A 15,934-nucleotide genomic window follows, 5' to 3' on the forward strand; every position below is an offset into this window, starting at 1 on the left:
TCGCTCTCTGAGGGAAGGAGTGGGCAGAGGTCTTGGGAAGGAAGGAGAAGAGCAGGGAGACTAGGAGACAGGGATCGTCAGGTCAGGTGGTCACTGCTGTTGTTATTCATGACAGGATGGGACTTGTGCCCCCTGGCACTCAGGTGGAGCAGCTGCTGTATGCCAAGAAGCTGTATGACTCTGCTTTCCACCCTGACACCGGGGAGAAGATGAACGTCATTGGGCGGATGTCCTTCCAGGTCCCCGGGGGCATGCTCATCACAGGCTTCATGCTGCAGTTCTACAGGTGAGCTGACATGGCGGGGGGTGGGGGGAGCCCGTGGAATAACAGTCCTCTTGGTTGGTCCCTTACCAGATGCTGAGCACTGTGCTAAACTCTGCCTGAGAGGACTTTTCATTCTCAAGCCCTACACACACAGGTGCTGTTTTCAGTTCCCTTTGCTAGATGGGTCGCTAGAGGCTGAGTAACCGTTCACAGCCACAGTCAGCCTGTGGGGGCTGCTGCTGCTGCCGGAGCAGACCTCCTCCTCAGTGGATTATCCAGGCTAGGCTTTTTGTATTATTAGTATCATCATTATTGTTATTTTGAGACAGAGTCTCACTATGCAGCCCTAGCTGGCCTAGAACTCTATGTAGACTAGGCTGGCTTTAAACTCACAGAGACTCAAACTGCCCGCCAGAGTACTTAGACTAAAAGATTAAGTCTCTTATTTTTTCCTTTTTTTTCTTGAAGATAGGGCTTCTCATTTTAGCTCTAGCTGCCCTAAAACCAGGCTGGTCTACAGAGAGATCCACCTGCCTCTGCCTCCCAGGTGCTGGGATTAAAGGCGTGCGCCATCCTGCCTCTTCCTCTTCCTCTTCCTCTTCCTCTTCCTCTTCTTCTTCTTCTTCTTATAATTTTTATTTTTGTTTTATGTGCATTGGTGTTTCGCCTGCCTGTGTGTCTGTGTGAGGGTGTCAGGTCCCCTAGAACTGGAGTTACAGACAGCTGTGAGCTGCCATGTGTTGCTGGGAGTTGAATCTGGGACCTCTGGAAGAGCAGTTGATGCTAACTGCTGAACCATCTCTCCAACCCTTCTCCTAGGTTCTTTTTTTTTTTTTTTTTTTTTTTTTTTTTTTTTTGGTTTTTCGAGACAGAGTTTCTCTGTGGCTTTTTTGGAGCCGGTCCTGGAACTAGCTCTTGTAGTCCAGGCTGGCCTTGAACTCACAGAGGTCCGTCTTCCTCTGCCTCCCGAGTGCTGGGATTAAAGGCGTGCGCCACCACCGCCCGGCTCCTCCTAGGTTCTTAAGTAAAAATTCCACAGTGGCTTTATGTTTTGAATGTGACATCCAAATGAAAAAAGAAAAGGCCCCATTCTTGCTCTGCTTGGTTGGGAAGGGAGTAAGATTTCGGGGTATGACTCTCTCCCCATCTCCACCCGCTGAGTCCTCCAACCCTGTGTATTCATTTAGTTAGTTGTTGAGCTATGCCTTGGGCCAGTGCCAGGGATGAAGGACTTTAGGCTCTCCCCTCCTGGAGACACAGAACAGCATGGAGATTGGGAAGTGGTAGGTTGGGGGAAGAGTCATGGAAACAGGACACATGGAATGACTGTCTCAGGAGGGGCGGAAGAAGGAACAGAAAAATTCCAAGAAGAAAAGCATCTCAACAGAGCAGGATTTTGCCCCTGTGTGAAGGGAAGGGGGGAGAGTCCAGGCAAAGGGCTCATCCCATCCAGAACCCCAGGCTATAAGAAAGGATGGGAGTAGTTTAGGAACTACTGATGCTGTGGTGCAGCACAGCCCCGGCCTCCCTCTCATCCCTCCTGGTCTTCCTTGCTCGTAGGACAATGCCTGCGGTAATCTTCTGGCAGTGGGTGAACCAGTCCTTCAATGCCTTAGTCAACTACACCAACAGGAATGCGGCTTCCCCCACGTCAGTCAGGTAGGAGACGTGAAATGAAGGCTGTCCTCTTCCTGAGCAGGAGCAGCCCTCTGCTCTTAGACTGTCCTTGCTCCTGGCTGGGGCCCACTCCGGCAGGTGGCTGGGGTACCATTTCCCAGTGTTTGAAATATTCAGAACTGAGAGTATCTTCTTCCCAGACTATTTTAAAATGATCATTCATTTGACTAATATGTTATTCTTTTGTTTTGTTTTGAGATAAGGTTTCTCTGTGTAGCTCTGGCTGTCCTAGAACTTGCTCTGTAGACCAAGCTGGCCTTGAACTCACAGAGATCCGCTTGCCTCAGCCTCCTGAGTGTTGGGATTAAATTAAAGAAGTGCACCACCACTGCCCAGCTTTCATTTCTCTTTTAAAGATTTACTTTTTAGATTTATTTTATTTTATTTTATGAGTATTTTGCCTGCATGTATGTATGCATATCACATGCACACCGGTGCCTACAGATGTCAGAGAGGGCATGGGATCCCCTGGAACTGGAGTTATGGATGGTTGTGAGCTACCATGTGCATGCTCAGAATCAAACGCCGGCCCACTGCAAGAGCAGCAAGTGCCCTGGGCTTTACAGATGGCTCAGTAGTTAAGAGCCTGGACTGCTCTTCAGAGCCCGTCCAGAGCACTAACCACTACACCACGGGAGCAGGTGCTCTTCCAGAGCCCCTAGGTCCAATTTTTAGCACCTGTATCAGGTGCTCCAGCTCCAGGGACATCTGACCTCTGGCCTCTATGGGCATGCACGCATGTACACACACGTAATTTTAAAATAAAAAACAAAAAGTCAAGCTGAGTGTAGTAGCTCATGTCTTTAATCTCAGCACTCAGGAGGCAGGGGCAGGGGCACCTCTGAGTTTCTGGATAGCCTGAGCTACAGAATGAGGCCCTGTCTTAAAAACTAAAGAAAAAAAATGCTCCAAACCACTGAGACCTCTCTCCTATCCCAAGATTTATCTTTATTTGTGTTTGTGTTTGTGTGTGTGTGTGTGTGTGTGTGTGTGTGTGTGTGTATGTGTGTGTGGTGTTTCTATTCTTCACATGTGTGAAGATGTCTGCAGAAGCCAGAGGAGGGAGTTAGATCCCTGGAGCTGGAGTTCTGGGTAGTTCTGGGTCATCCCATGTGGGAGCTGAGGATTGAACTTCAGTCCTCGGGAAGAGCAGCAAGTCCTCTTAACCACTGAGGTCCAGAATTTTCCTGAGTGTGTTTTATGTACCAGGCAAGATTCTAGAAGCTTGAGGTGCCTGGTAAGTAAGCAGTCCTGTTTGAGATCTCTATGAGTTCAAGGCCAGCTCGATTTGTGTAGCAGTTACAGGGCCACATACTGAGATCCTGTCTCAGGACCTACCAAACCAAACTTGCAGAAAAGTCTCCTAGCAAAACAAACCCAGTGAACTCACATTGCGATTCTGTAGTTAGGGCGATGAAAGGCGTGGCAGGACAGCTCTCTTCAGAGAGGCCCCTTGGGAAATCCCTTCTGTAGAGGTGGCATCCACTTGGGTTCTAAAAGATAAGGGTTGTCTTAGTTAGTTAATCAGTCTCAGTCTATTGCTTTTGATGAAACTCCTTCATGAAACTAAACTTGGGGAGGAAAGAGTTTATTTCCCTCACAGTTTGACATAACAACTTATCATTAGCAGCAGTGAGGGCAGGAGCCTGAGGGTAGGAGCTGATACAGAGGCCATGGAGGGTACTTACTGGCTTCCTCCCTCTGTCTATCTCAGTTTCCTTGCAGAACCCAGAATGGCTGCACCCACAAAGTGTTAGGCCCTCCCTGATCAGTCACTAATTAAGAAAGTGCCCTAAGATGGGCAGTGGTGATGTGCACCTTTAATCCCACTCAGAAGCCAGAGGCAGGCAAATCTCTGAGATCAAGACCAGCCTGGTCTCCATAGTGAGTTCCAGGACAGCCAGGGCTACACAAAGAAACCTTGTCTCGGAAAGAAAAAAAAATGTCCTACTGGACTTGCCTACAGCCTGGTCTTGGAGACATCTTTCTTTCTTTCTTTCTTTCTTTCTTTCTTTCTTTCTTTCTTTCTTTCTTTCTTTCTTTCTTTCCTTCCTTCCTTCCTTCCTTCCCTCCCTCCCTCCTTCCTTCCCTCCCTCCCTCCCTCTCTCCCTCCTTCCCTCCATCCCTTCCTCTCTACCTCCTTCCTTTCTTCCTTTCTTTCATTTTTTGAGACAGGATTATTTTGTGTATACCTGGCTGTCCTGGAACTTGCTGCCCTTGAACTCAGAGATCCCCCCTGCTTCTGTCTCCCAAGTGCTGGGATTAAAGGCATGCACTACTACTGCCCAGCTGGAGGCATTTTCTTAATTGAGGTTCCCTTCTCTCAGATGACTTTAGCTTGTATCAAGTTGACACAAAACTAGCCAATATATGGATGCAGGCATGTAGGAGCCCAGGAGTGTTCTGTAGACAAGAGCAGCAGTGTGCATCGGTCCTGAGACAGGAAGAAGTGTGAGGTGTTTAAGGTACTGAAGGAGGACCAAGGGTCCGGCATTGAGTGATGGAAACAAAGTCTGAGATGGCTCTAGAGACAGACCACAGGCCCCGAAACTCCATTGCTAGAGTTTCTCACTGAAGTCCCTGGCCTTGCCTCAGCCACCGTGGACACCACTCCCAGCACCTATGCATTCATCCATCTGACATTTCTCTTCCACTAGGCAGATGGCGCTCTCCTACTTCACAGCTACCACCACTGCGGTGGCCACTGCGGTGGGCATGAATATGTGGACAAAGGTATGTATGGCTGGGGCTTGTGAGCACAGCGGCCACCAGGGGGCAGCAAAGGCCTAGCGAAAACAGCTTTCTTGGCTCGGTACAGGAGTTTGAGGATCCCAGAGTGGATGTCTGGACAAGTCAGCCTTGCCTCTCTTCCTATGTAATCCAAAGCCTTTTCTACCCTCACCTTTGCATGAGCTTGAGTAACTTCCATTATTCCCTGCCTCCAACAGAGAGCTCCACCCTTGGTGGCCCGATGGGTGCCCTTTGCCGCTGTGGCTGCAGCTAACTGTGTCAATATCCCAATGATGCGACAGCAGTGAGTACAGGGAGCCTTGTTCCTCTCCGTAAAGGGGTTAGCAGGGAAGGGGAGGGAGCAAGGCAGTGAGCCACTAGTTTCCTGGGACTGAGGTAGGACGGAGAAGACCAATGGACCCAGCCTCTGAAGGTTCTCAAGGGCGGCCATTCCTCTGTAATGGCCCAAAGAATGATGGGTGATTTAAATATAGTGTGTCATATGTGATGTGAGGTGGACATGTGGACCAGATGGCTTTTATTGGTAGTGCTGGGGATTGAGCCCAATGCCTCATCTATGCTAGGCAAGCGCTCTGTCCCTAAAGCTACCTCCCTAGCTTAGATCCTGTCAAAGCTGTGAACTCTGCCTACTTCCCAAGCCCTCAGACTGGCTTAATGGAGGGAAAGTGGCAATAGAACAATACCCAGGCGCTCAGAGAAGCCAGGGGAAGAGGTGGATGTGCCCAGGAGCTATGCTCTCTTCAAAAAACCTGATTCTATCTTAGAGTTTCCTTTAAGAGGTTCCCCACCCCCACCCCCAGAGGGACTCACTTTGTATTCTTGGCTGACTTGGGAGCTCACTATTTAGCTCAAGCTGGCCTTGAATTTACAGAGATTCATCTGCCTCTGCCTCCACAGTTCTGGGATTAAAGGCCTTTGCTACCATGCCTGGCTAAAGATTTTAATTATGTGTATGTATGTATGTGTAATGAGTGCAGGTGCCCACACAGACTGGACTCAATGTATCAAACTCCCCTGGGTCATAGGCAGTTATGAGCTGCCTGCTGTGGGTGCTGGGAACCAAACTTGGGTCCTCTGTGAGAACAATAAGTCCTCTTCTCCTCTGGGCCGTCTCCCCAGTACTATTTCTGTTTTTTGAGGCAGGGTTTCACTGTGTACTCCTGGTTGGCCTGGAACACACTGTAGGCCAGGCTGACCTTGAGCTTGCCTTGATTTCCTGCCTCTGCCTCTGCTGGGGTCGCAGTCGTGTGCTACAGGGATGGCTTCTTCTTCTTCTTTTCCTCTTTGCCGTGCTGGGTGTTGAGCCCAGAGCCTCGAGCACACTAGCCACAGTGGCTATGGAGCTGCTTCTCCGGCCCAGTTTCTGTTTCTTTGCTTTTTCTTTTTGTATTTTTCTAGAACTTAAGTGACATGAGGACTGTTTCTCTTTGACGCCATTGCCATCACGTCTATATCTACGGGCACGTCTTGTTGGCAGATGGAGGTTTACCACAGCAGCCCTCGGAGAAAGAGCTTCTAGAATCTTGCACGCACATCCTTCCACTCTGCTTGCCTTTCTCCGCCTAGCTCTCTCAGCAGATGCATGAGTGTGGCGACCCATCCTGGTCTCCAACCAGCGAGTCGCGCTTGTCTGTGAACAGAATAGGTACTATTTGGGCAGTGGATACTAAGTCAGGTACTGGACTCAGAACCTGGTCAGGAGCTCCTACGATTCTCATTAGGTTCCGTGAAGTGGTGCCAGGATTGTCCTCATCCTCCACATGAGGAACACAGAGGCTTTGAAGGGTAAAAGACCGTCCTCAAGGTCACACATGTGACCTGTAGCTTCAGGAGTCCACCGAGGCAGTGGACCTGGGGCTGGCTTTCTTGGCTGCTCCTGAGGGTCGCTTGTCAGGTACCATTCCCTGGACTGAAGAAAGAAGGGAGGAGCTTCCTAGAGCATTGGTCCCTTGGCACTGGTAACCTGATGTGTCACATGCCAGGCAGATTCCCAGCACCTGTTTCCTAAAGCCCAGAAACTTCTTTTGTCTAGGGAACTCATCCAGGGCATCTGTGTGAAGGACAGGGACCAAAATGAGCTTGGCCATTCTCAGGTGAGCAGAGGAGAGACTTCTCCTCAAACCCTGTCCCCTCCTAGGTGATCGCACATGACCTGGGTGCCACTGTGGGTTTGGAAGACTTTTCCTGTCCTCATTTTCTCTTAAATCCCCCTCATTTCTTTGTTTAGAACAGGCTTCCAGCATCATTTAGGTGGGAGGGTTGGGGGGACCATCCCATCTCCTTTGCCTGCTCTGCTCAGACTTGGGCACGAACCTGACTTCCCTCATAGCCCACACCCACCGACTGAGTGCTTCCTGACATCTCTTCTCTGTCCTCAGAGAGCTGCGGCTGTGGGCATCACCCAGGTGGTTATTTCTCGGATTACTATGGCTGCCCCTGGCATGAGTAAGATGGGAAACACCTCCTATCCTGGGGGCACCCTTGAATATCTGGCAGAGGCCTCGGTTACTTCAGCTTTCAAGTGGGAGGTGGGATGCCTTCTCAAGGTGTTTTCTTTGAAAGCTGAAAGCCCAGGGAAACACAGGTGTTTTTAGAATATCAGTTCCTCTGATTTGGGGGAGCAGGTTAACTTCATTTAGTTGATATTCACTAAGCAACAGTGGGGGGTGGTCCCTGGGAGACAGTGGTAGATGCAGTCTACCATTTTTCGATTTGAGAAGGATGGTTCGGGTCCAGGCCTGAAGTGTGTCTGCCTTCTGTTACTGTGAACAGATTTTCGGGCAGCATCTTTCTCTGGGACTTGGGGAGAGTCTGGGTAGCAGTGCCCATGCAGGCTCTGTTTTCTCCCAGTGGCGTTGAGGTCTGAGGTATGACCAGCAGTGGGGCTTGGGGAGAGCCTACCATTCCTCCTCTCAGCTGCCCTGTCTCTTCCAGTCTTACTACCTGTCATCATGGAGCGGCTGGAGCCTCTGCGGCTGATGAAGGTAGGCGGGGTCTCCCTGCCTAGAGCCCCAACAACTGGCCCTCCCCTCCTTCCCAACAGCCACCACCCCATCTTACTCTAGTAGAGCTAGTCCCCATCTCTGTCAATTCCTGTTTCAGATATGAAAACAGGCCTCCTGACCCTGTCTGCAGAGAGCCGGGAGAAGCCCTTCTCCCCATGAGGGCAGCAAGTCCTAGACTTCATGCTAGCTAGTGGGGGCGTAGGTGCCGGGTCTGCTGCAGGTGTCTGAGTCCCATGGGGATCTCTCTGTTTTTCTCTTGTTTTGTGCAGAAAGTCGGAGTGCTGCACGCTCCGCTGCAGGTCTTGCTGTGTGGCTGCTTGTGAGTATGTGGTGTTGGTGTTCTGGGGTCTTTGCTGGCTGGAGCACCTGGGACCTGTCTTCTGACCCGTCTTCAGAAGTGGCTCATGTCATGTCTAGCACCCGGACGGCCAAGCTCGACTTCTTCCCAGGCTTCCCTCTCCCTCAGGTCTAGAGCAGTTTTCCAGAAGACCTAAGAATGAGGAGGCAGTGGTTGGTTGGGCCTGTCGCACATCCCAGCCTCATGTACAGGAAAAATGGCACTTCACGTCAGTGTCCTTAGGGACTTGGCCATTGACTGATACCATTAGTTGTGCCCTCCTGGTGACAGTCCCTTTCCCCGTGTGGCACAGGTGACTGTGACCTTGGAGTCTCCAGTTTACCATTCTTAGGTACAGCGCTGTTTTCTTTCCAGGTTGGAATATGGGTGTGAAGTAGAGGTTGGTGTGAGGGAGGGACATTGGTTTTTATCACCAAGTCCAGTGAGTTTTCTGGACTACAGCTCAGTGGTAGAGTACTTGCCTAGTGTGTACAAGACCCTGACCAGGGTGAGGGCACACAGGTAGTCACCCCAGTAGAGGTAGGAGAATCAGTTGAAGATCAGCCTCAGCCAGCCCCTGCCCCTGGGCTCCGAGACCCTGTGTTAAAACAAAACAGGGCCTAGAGAAAGGCTAGAGTTCCCTCTAGCCAGCTGTGTGGGCTCGGGGTAGGGTGTGGCCAGGCCTCAGGGTCACGTCCCTGACACTCTTCTCCTTTCTTACAGCCTCCTCTTCATGGTGCCAGTGGCGTGTGGGCTCTTCCCTCAGGAATGGTATCAGCCATTTGTTGCCTGCTTTGTTTTATCAAATGCTCTGCTCTGCTCCCCGCTGACCTGCTGAGAGAGAGGGACACATGGGACAATAGATGTTTCTAAGGACAGGTGCCCACCCACCTCAACTCTGGCCTTTTTACGCTGGGTGAATGGCACACCAGTCAGGTCTCTGAGGGGCTGGGGGAGAAGCCAGGAGTAAGAGTTGCTCCCGCCCAGCGCCTTGGAGAGATGGTGGGGGGCAGGCACCTGGAGACTTACCCTGCTTGGTGAGTGGAGGAAGGCCACTTCAGGCTGGCTCTGGTCTCTGAGGTTGAACAAGGCGGTTCTTCTGCTCCTGGCTCGTGTTCCCTAGGCACACAGCCTTGTATTTCTCAGGTGCTTCTGTGTTTCCTGGAAGGGAGGGTGGGAGTAGAGATGACGGAAAGGGACCCCAGCCTGGGGTCAGCTGGAGGCTGGTTCCAGGAAACAGGTGTAGCTGCCACATGACCTGAGATAGTAGCCATCCTGCCCTCTGTATGGGTTCTCTGGCCACTTGCCAGTCACCTCCAGAGTCCTGAGCACTGTGATTACAAGCTTGTGGGAAAGACAGACTGAGAGCTTTAGTCCAGGTTGATTTAGAGGTGAAATGTAACATTTATTCTGACTCACAAAGGCCAGTAACAGTTTTGGCTGGAAAAATCAGGAATTAGATGAGTGCATAGTTTGAGCTCGTAATTCCACACTGCGGGTAGGGCACAGGGCTAAAGCAGGAGGATCAAGAGTTCAAGGCCAGCCTGAGATATATAGACCCTAGCAAGCAAAAGCAATTTAATTTTTTCTTTATAACAACCCCTGTCTTAAAACTTTAAGAAAAGGTCTGAGATGGCTCAGTTGGTAAAGTGCTTGCCACGCAAGCCCTCGGAGTTGAGTCAGATTCCCCAGACCCATGTTAAAAAAGCTGGCTGAAAACAAACCCCCAAAAACCCTGGGTGCAGCAGTATGTGCCTGTAACCCCACTGTGTTTGCCTGTAACCCCAGTGTGTGTGCCTGTAACCCCAGTGTTAGGGAGGCATAGACAGGCAGATCCCTGAAGCTCGTTGACAGCCAGCCTAGCTGAAAATTGGTGAGTTCCAGGTTCAGTAAGAAGAGATCCTGTCTCCAAACAATAAAACTGGGGACAGTTAATCTCTGGCCCCTGTACACGTGTGCGCACACATACACATGCATATACATACTTGCATACACACAAAAGGGTGGCATGGTCTGACAAACCAGAAGGGTTCTTCACTAGGGTTGCTCTGTTGCTGTGACAGACACCATGACTAAGAATGACTCTGGGGAAGGAGGTTTTGTCTCCTTATTTCTCATTCATGTGTGTTTTGGTATCTGCTGGTGTTGGCAGGGCCCAGAATGATGTGCACCCTAAGTAGCCCTGGCCTCGTCCTGTAGAACAGTGTGAAATCTCTTTCAGGGAGACAGGTTCCCAAGGGGAGCCTTGTACATCTGTGTCAAGGTGGGCAGGGAACCAGGGCGAGAACTCAAACAGGAGCTTGAAGCGGAAACCACGGGGCACGGTGGTTGCCTGCATGTTCACACAGTGGTTGCCTGCGTGTTCACACGGTGGTTGCCTGCGTGTTCACACGGTGGTTGCCGGTGTGTTCACACTGGCTCATGCTTAGTTTTTTCATGAAGCCCAGGGAATGGCGCAACCCACAATGGCCCAGGTGCTCCCATATTAGTCAGCAATCAAGACAGTTCCTCACAGACATGCCCACAGACCAGCTTGGTAAAGAAGTCACTCAGCTGAGACCCCTCTTTTCAGTGACTTTAGGTTGTGCCAAGTTAATAGTTAATGCTCTCTAGGATGGGCTTCCTAGAGGTGACATGTAGGGTGGGCTTTTTTCTCAGGGTGAATTGCTGATTGTTTTGGATAATAGCATCCTCATAACCCTGTTTTGGTTTTCTTTTCAGCGAATTACCAGTTTCCTATCTAGAACCAGAGCTGCAGGACACCATCAAGGCCAAGCATGGAGAACAAGTCCTCTTTGCCTACTTTAATAAGGGTCTCTAAGTGCTCTTCACCTGCAGGGGCCAATCCATACCCTGTATGGACCAGCTTTTGCTGGCAGCTGTGCACAGCTGTGTCCACATTCCTCTTTGAAAGCCAGGCTAGACTGGGAGATAGAGTAGGTGGGTGGGGAGAGGATTCCTGTTTCTATATAAACACCCATTTTTTTGGGATTCCCAAGGATAAAAATTCAAAAGGGGAATCAAGGTGGTTGGGGATGTAGCTCAGTTGGTAGTGTTTGCCTAGATTCCACAAAGCCCTGGATTTAATCCTTAGCGCCATGTGTTTCAGGCATGGTTGTACATGCATGCAATCCTTGTACTTGGGAGGTGGAGGCAGGAGCATTAGAAGTTCAAAGTCAACCTTAGGTACATGGAGAATTTGAGGCTAGCCTGAGTTAGAGATAATGTCTCAAAAAAAAAAAATAGGGGAGGGAACAAGGACAAAAATATTCCGTCCGTTTTGTCCTTTATCCCTGTCCTTTGGGACCAGAAGCTGAGCCCATCTCAGCGGAAGCTGCTGGTGTCTAGGAGACACAGTGTGGAGTAATTAGGAGACCTGTGGCTCCTGTCCAGTCAGGACCGCAGATGTATTGAGTCCCTCTCCTCCTTCCTCCCACTTCCTCCTTCTCAAGCAAGGGAAATGTTTACCTGTGTGATTCTTGAAAAGGGTTCTTATCATTTTATTTTTATTTTTATGTGTATGGATGTTTTGCCTTCATGTGTGTCTCTCTGCACCAGTGTCCACAGAGGTCCGAAGAGGGTGTCAGATCCTCTGGGACTGGAATTACTACTGTGAACCATCACATGGGTGCTAGAAATCCAACCCAGGTCCTCTGAAAGAGCATCTCTGCAGCTCCTACTCAGGAACAGAAGAGGGTCACTCTGTCCCCTGGGGATTCCTCTCAACCCTGCCCCATGTGCCCTGACTGGGGTGCCTCCATGGAGCGCTGCTAGACTTGAGTTTTTCAGGCGCTGAGAGATAACTACAACAGGACAGAAAACTGGACAAATAGTTCCTGTCCTCAGCCCGATAGGTCAAAAACCAGGGACTGGTGTGTACTGATAGGAAAGGGAAGCTTTGCTTGGATACCAGAGCACAATTCAGCCAGGACCAAAGAGCCTTCTTCAGACTGTACAGCCAAACAGCCATTTCACCAAAGTTATGTGGGCATCAAGTTCTAGCCCTCTGATGATGACTTTATTCTGTCTAAAATCATGTCTAGGTCTATTCTGGGACCCTTATTCTGAGAGAAGTCTCTTCTCTCATTGCCTTGCCTGTTTTACAAGTCCCCTCACTGAGAGACGGCACCTGCCCTACCACACATTTTAATGGATGATTTCCTGGTGGCCTCACTTCCCTGAACCCATTAGGTTAGGTCAAAGAAAGACTGCTGAGTACCTGACAGGACAGGGGAGCTGTACCCGGACACCTCTGAGAGGAAATCAAGAGGACCAGAAGCAGCAAAGGGCCCCTTAGGCGCCTATCTTGTTCCTTGAGCCCCCTGAGGACTGTAGCTTCCTTGGGGTCAGTGTGTATATGGGGTCAGTTTTGTCTGGTGAGATTTGCCGATTCTGTTTAAACGCTGTCATTATGAATTGAATAAATGATTGAAAGAACGTGAAGCATTGTTCTGCAAACCAAGCTACTACCTCCTGATGGGAAGCAGGATCTATGGTCTGACTTTGGCTGGGCACATCAGAGGATCTCACAGCTGTAAGGGACCCTTTCTGAATCCATCTGTCCACCTGTGTTGATGCCCCACTGGTCTCCCAGAATGGGATTTGTGCTGCCTTAGAGGATTGGTGAGCCATGATACAGCCAAAGTCACCTGTGTTCTCTCTCTCTCTCTCTCTCTCTCTCTCTCTCTCTCTCTCTCTCTCTCTCTCTTTCTCTCTCTCTCTCTCTCTGGATTTAGGAACTGAAAATGGTTTTACATCTCTTAATAGGTTATAAAAAGAAAAACTAGAATATGCGAAAGGGACTTTGTATATGTGTCATATAAAGTTTTAACGTAAGTCTCTGTATCCAGTAGTTGTGGCTGTTAGGAACATAAAGTAGACCCGGCTGGGCAAACCTTTAATTCCAGCACTTGGAAAGCAGAGGTAGGTGGCTCTTCATGAGTCTGAGCCTATCCTGCTCTACATAGCACATTCCAGGCCAGCCAATGCAACAGAGAGGCCCTGCTTCAAAAGAGGAAAAAAATGTATGCCAGGGCCACTTGGAGATGCTGAGCAAACACAAGGGCAAAGGCTCGCCCCAGCTTGCAGTTCTTCAGGTGGAGCCTGAGATCGTGCAGGTGTGCTCATTTCCTGGTAATGCTGGTTGCACCAGAAGATAGCGCATCCTTGATGCGAAGACTGCAGCTGCAGTTTAGCTTCACACCCATTTTAAATTGTAAAATGGAACACACATACCATGAAACTTATGTTTTCTTTGGGATGGGAGCCCAGGCTATCCTGGACTCACTTGTCAGCTCAGACTTGTGAATGCTAAGATTACAGCTGTGCACCTCCACACCTGGCCAAATTCATCCTTTTAAATTATATGGTTTAAAGCTGGGAAGTGGTGGCACACACCTTTAATCCCAGCACTTGGGGAGGTAGAGGCAGGCAAGTCTCTGTGGGTTTGAGGCCAGCCTGGTCGACACAGAGAAATCCTGTCTTGAAAAACAAAAACAAAAAAAAAAATTGTATGATTTAGTAATTTCCAGTCACCAAGATGCAGCGTTGTTGCCAGTAATATCCCTCCTCCCGCCCCCAAACCCCAAGTTCATTAGCAGTTCCTCTGGCTCTCAGCCCCATCCCCTTCCAATCAGATCACACTATGGGCCTTCTGTTTCCGGCTTCTCTGCTTAGCATGCTTACAGGGTTCCTTCCTTTTATAAGGGGAAGTTTGATGTTGGCTGGCACATGAGCAGGAAAGTCTATTTTCCAGCCAGCTTTTTCTCTTTTTTTAAAGATATATTTATTATGTATAGTGTTCTGGCTGCCCCCAGGCCAGAAGAGGGCACCAGATCTCATTATAGACGATGTTAGCCATCATATAGGTGATGGGAATTGAACTCAGGACCTCTGGAAGAGCAGCCGGTGCTCTTAACCTCTGAGCCATCTCTCCAGTCCCCCCAGCAGCTTTTTAAAAATGGGAGACTTGACTGCAGCTTTTCTATTCCACAGACAAACTGGAAAAGCAACATCAGAACTTAAGAAAATGTTCTCACTGTATTCTCTGTAAAGATCAGCTTTCCTTAGCTTTCCACATCTTCAAGTCTCTTGGCATGCCTGTCTCCATAGTGTTTGCTCCTGAGACAGGGAAACGAAGTCCTGGCTGTCCTAGCACTCATTTGTAGACCAGGCTGGCCTTGAACTCACAGAATCCACCTGCCTCTGCTGGAATTAAAGGTGTGTGCCAGCTAAAGTCTAGTCTTTGTTTTTTCTTCCCTCTTTCCCTCCCTATATCTCTTCCCTTTCTCTTTTCCTTGTGGCTCACACTGTGGACTAAATTCAAGGCCTTGCCCATACAAGCCATTTACCACAGAGCGGGACATCCCCCACCCAGCTGGGTGAGTATTGTCAAGGGAGAACCTGCTATGTAATCATGTTTGGGTTTGTGTGAACCAGTAATGTGGACTGGATTTGAGGAGGTGGAGAACTGGCTACTCTGCAGGGCATAGTCATTTTCATTCAGCCGGAAGATAGCAAGGCTGAAGCGATGAGTGGTGGGTATCAGAGCTGTTTCCGAGTAGAGTCATTAGAGGTTTGTCCTTAAAACTCGGGAGGGCAGAGCACTGTCTCTAATAGAATTACGGCCGAATAGGGAATTCGAATGGATCTGAGCTGCTCCTTGGACAGTGGGATTGGAAAAGGCATCCTGATAATAGGGCTGCCTGTAGTTTAATACAAAAGGCCCCAGAAAATGTCAGGCTGCAATTGTTTTACCCTTTAGAAGTACCCTTTAGAATCATTAAACCTTACCACCTCTTTTTTTCCCTTTTCCTTATCTCACCCCCTAACTGTGGGAACCTAACACTTCCGCCACACTCAAAATGGCTACACTAGCAAGCCTCTTCAATGCATCTGGATGGTCTCGTCCCCAGCTCTCGGTACTTCCGCCACTCTCCGCGGGGCGGGGCGCACTGCACTTTAATGCAGCTCGCAGCATTCAAGATGGCCCGGCTTCCTCCCACTTTTCATTGGCTAAATCACCCTGCACGAGGAGGGCTGGGACTAGAACTAGACGCACAGCTCTCTGGACCAATGGACGAAAGGTAGGAGCCAATGAGGCGCGGGAGCTGGAGACCGTCCTCCGCATCTGGGAGGGCATTTGGCCTGGGGCGGGGTGGAGCCGAGCCGGAAGGGGGGGGGGGGGGGGGGAGAGCGAAACAGGAAAAGAAGGGAAGGAGGAAGCAGAGGGAAGAAGAGAGGGAGGAGGAGGGGTGGCGGCGCCGTGGCGGAGGAGCAGGAGCAGGAGGGGGATGGAGAGGAGAAGGCTCCTGGGTGGCATGGCGCTCCTGCTCCTCCAGGCGCTGCCCAGCCCCCTGTCAGTCAGGGCTGAGCCCCCGCAGGTAAGGGGAGGGCGTCTGGGCCAGCCCGGGGGTCCGGGGTGGACGAGGCCTGGCTGGAGGGGGTCTCAAGGAGGGTTGTTTGCAAAGAGTTGAGTGTTGTCGAGAGGAACGCCCATGCCTTGCGTGGACAGGGCGAAGGGGGCTTTGGTGTTTAGCTGAGGGACACCTGTGACGATTTGGATGTCAGAAAGATGGCAGAGGCAATGGTGCCAGGCGACTTGAGGGTCTTTTGAGAAGACAGGTTTGGTAGGTGTGCTGGAGGAACTATGCTGGATATCGGTGCACGCTGGCGCATCTGGGGCTCATTTCTAGCTCCGCAGTGGAGTCAGGAGCCAGAGACTGTGTGCACACCAGTGTGTGTTGGGATCACAGGTTACAGAACTGGCCCCATAGGGAGAAGGGCCCAGCAGGATATTTATTTCAGGCTGGACAAAGGAAAGTTCTGAGCATCTTGGCTCTATTTTTAGTGCTGTAAGGCATGGCACGTTGGTGGCCTGTTGTTGGAGACAGGGTTCTT

General features: G+C 50.2%; 2 protein-coding genes across 9 annotated transcripts in view; both read left to right on the top strand.

Annotated features, from left to right (window-relative positions):
• Positions 1-12,472, top strand: part of Sfxn2 (sideroflexin 2) — a 30,551-nt gene extending 18,079 nt beyond the window's left edge. For 2 of the 4 annotated variants that reach the window (XM_038328170.2, XM_038328179.2), the window contains exons 3-12: positions 116-286; positions 1,826-1,924; positions 4,600-4,675; positions 4,891-4,976; positions 6,726-6,786; positions 7,072-7,138; positions 7,628-7,677; positions 7,968-8,017; positions 8,759-8,806; positions 10,757-12,472. In XM_038328170.2, the coding sequence (XP_038184098.1) occupies positions 116-286; positions 1,826-1,924; positions 4,600-4,675; positions 4,891-4,976; positions 6,726-6,786; positions 7,072-7,138; positions 7,628-7,677; positions 7,968-8,017; positions 8,759-8,806; positions 10,757-10,856 (808 nt within the window). In that variant the 3' untranslated portion in view covers positions 10,857-12,472. Of the gene's footprint in view, positions 1-115; positions 287-1,825; positions 1,925-4,599; positions 4,676-4,890; positions 4,977-6,725; positions 6,787-7,071; positions 7,139-7,627; positions 7,678-7,967; positions 8,022-8,758; positions 8,807-10,756 lie in introns of all 4 variants that reach the window. The other 2 variants (XM_038328197.1, XM_038328190.2) reach the window with 2 other exon arrangements.
• A 1,480-nt stretch (positions 12,473-13,952) lies between these two features.
• Wbp1l (WW domain binding protein 1 like) overlaps positions 13,953-15,934 on the top strand; it is a 64,948-nt gene continuing 62,966 nt past the window's right edge. For 2 of the 5 annotated variants that reach the window (XM_038328110.2, XM_038328135.2), the window contains exon 1: positions 15,236-15,417. In XM_038328110.2, the coding sequence (XP_038184038.1) occupies positions 15,328-15,417 (90 nt within the window). In that variant the 5' untranslated portion in view covers positions 15,236-15,327. Of the gene's footprint in view, positions 15,121-15,235; positions 15,418-15,934 lie in introns of those variants that run through there. The other 3 variants (XM_038328095.2, XM_038328126.2, XM_038328152.2) reach the window with 3 other exon arrangements.

The sequence above is a fragment of the Arvicola amphibius genome, chromosome 1 (assembly GCF_903992535.2).
Source record: "Arvicola amphibius chromosome 1, mArvAmp1.2, whole genome shotgun sequence".
Taxonomy (NCBI): Eukaryota; Metazoa; Chordata; class Mammalia; order Rodentia; family Cricetidae; genus Arvicola; species Arvicola amphibius.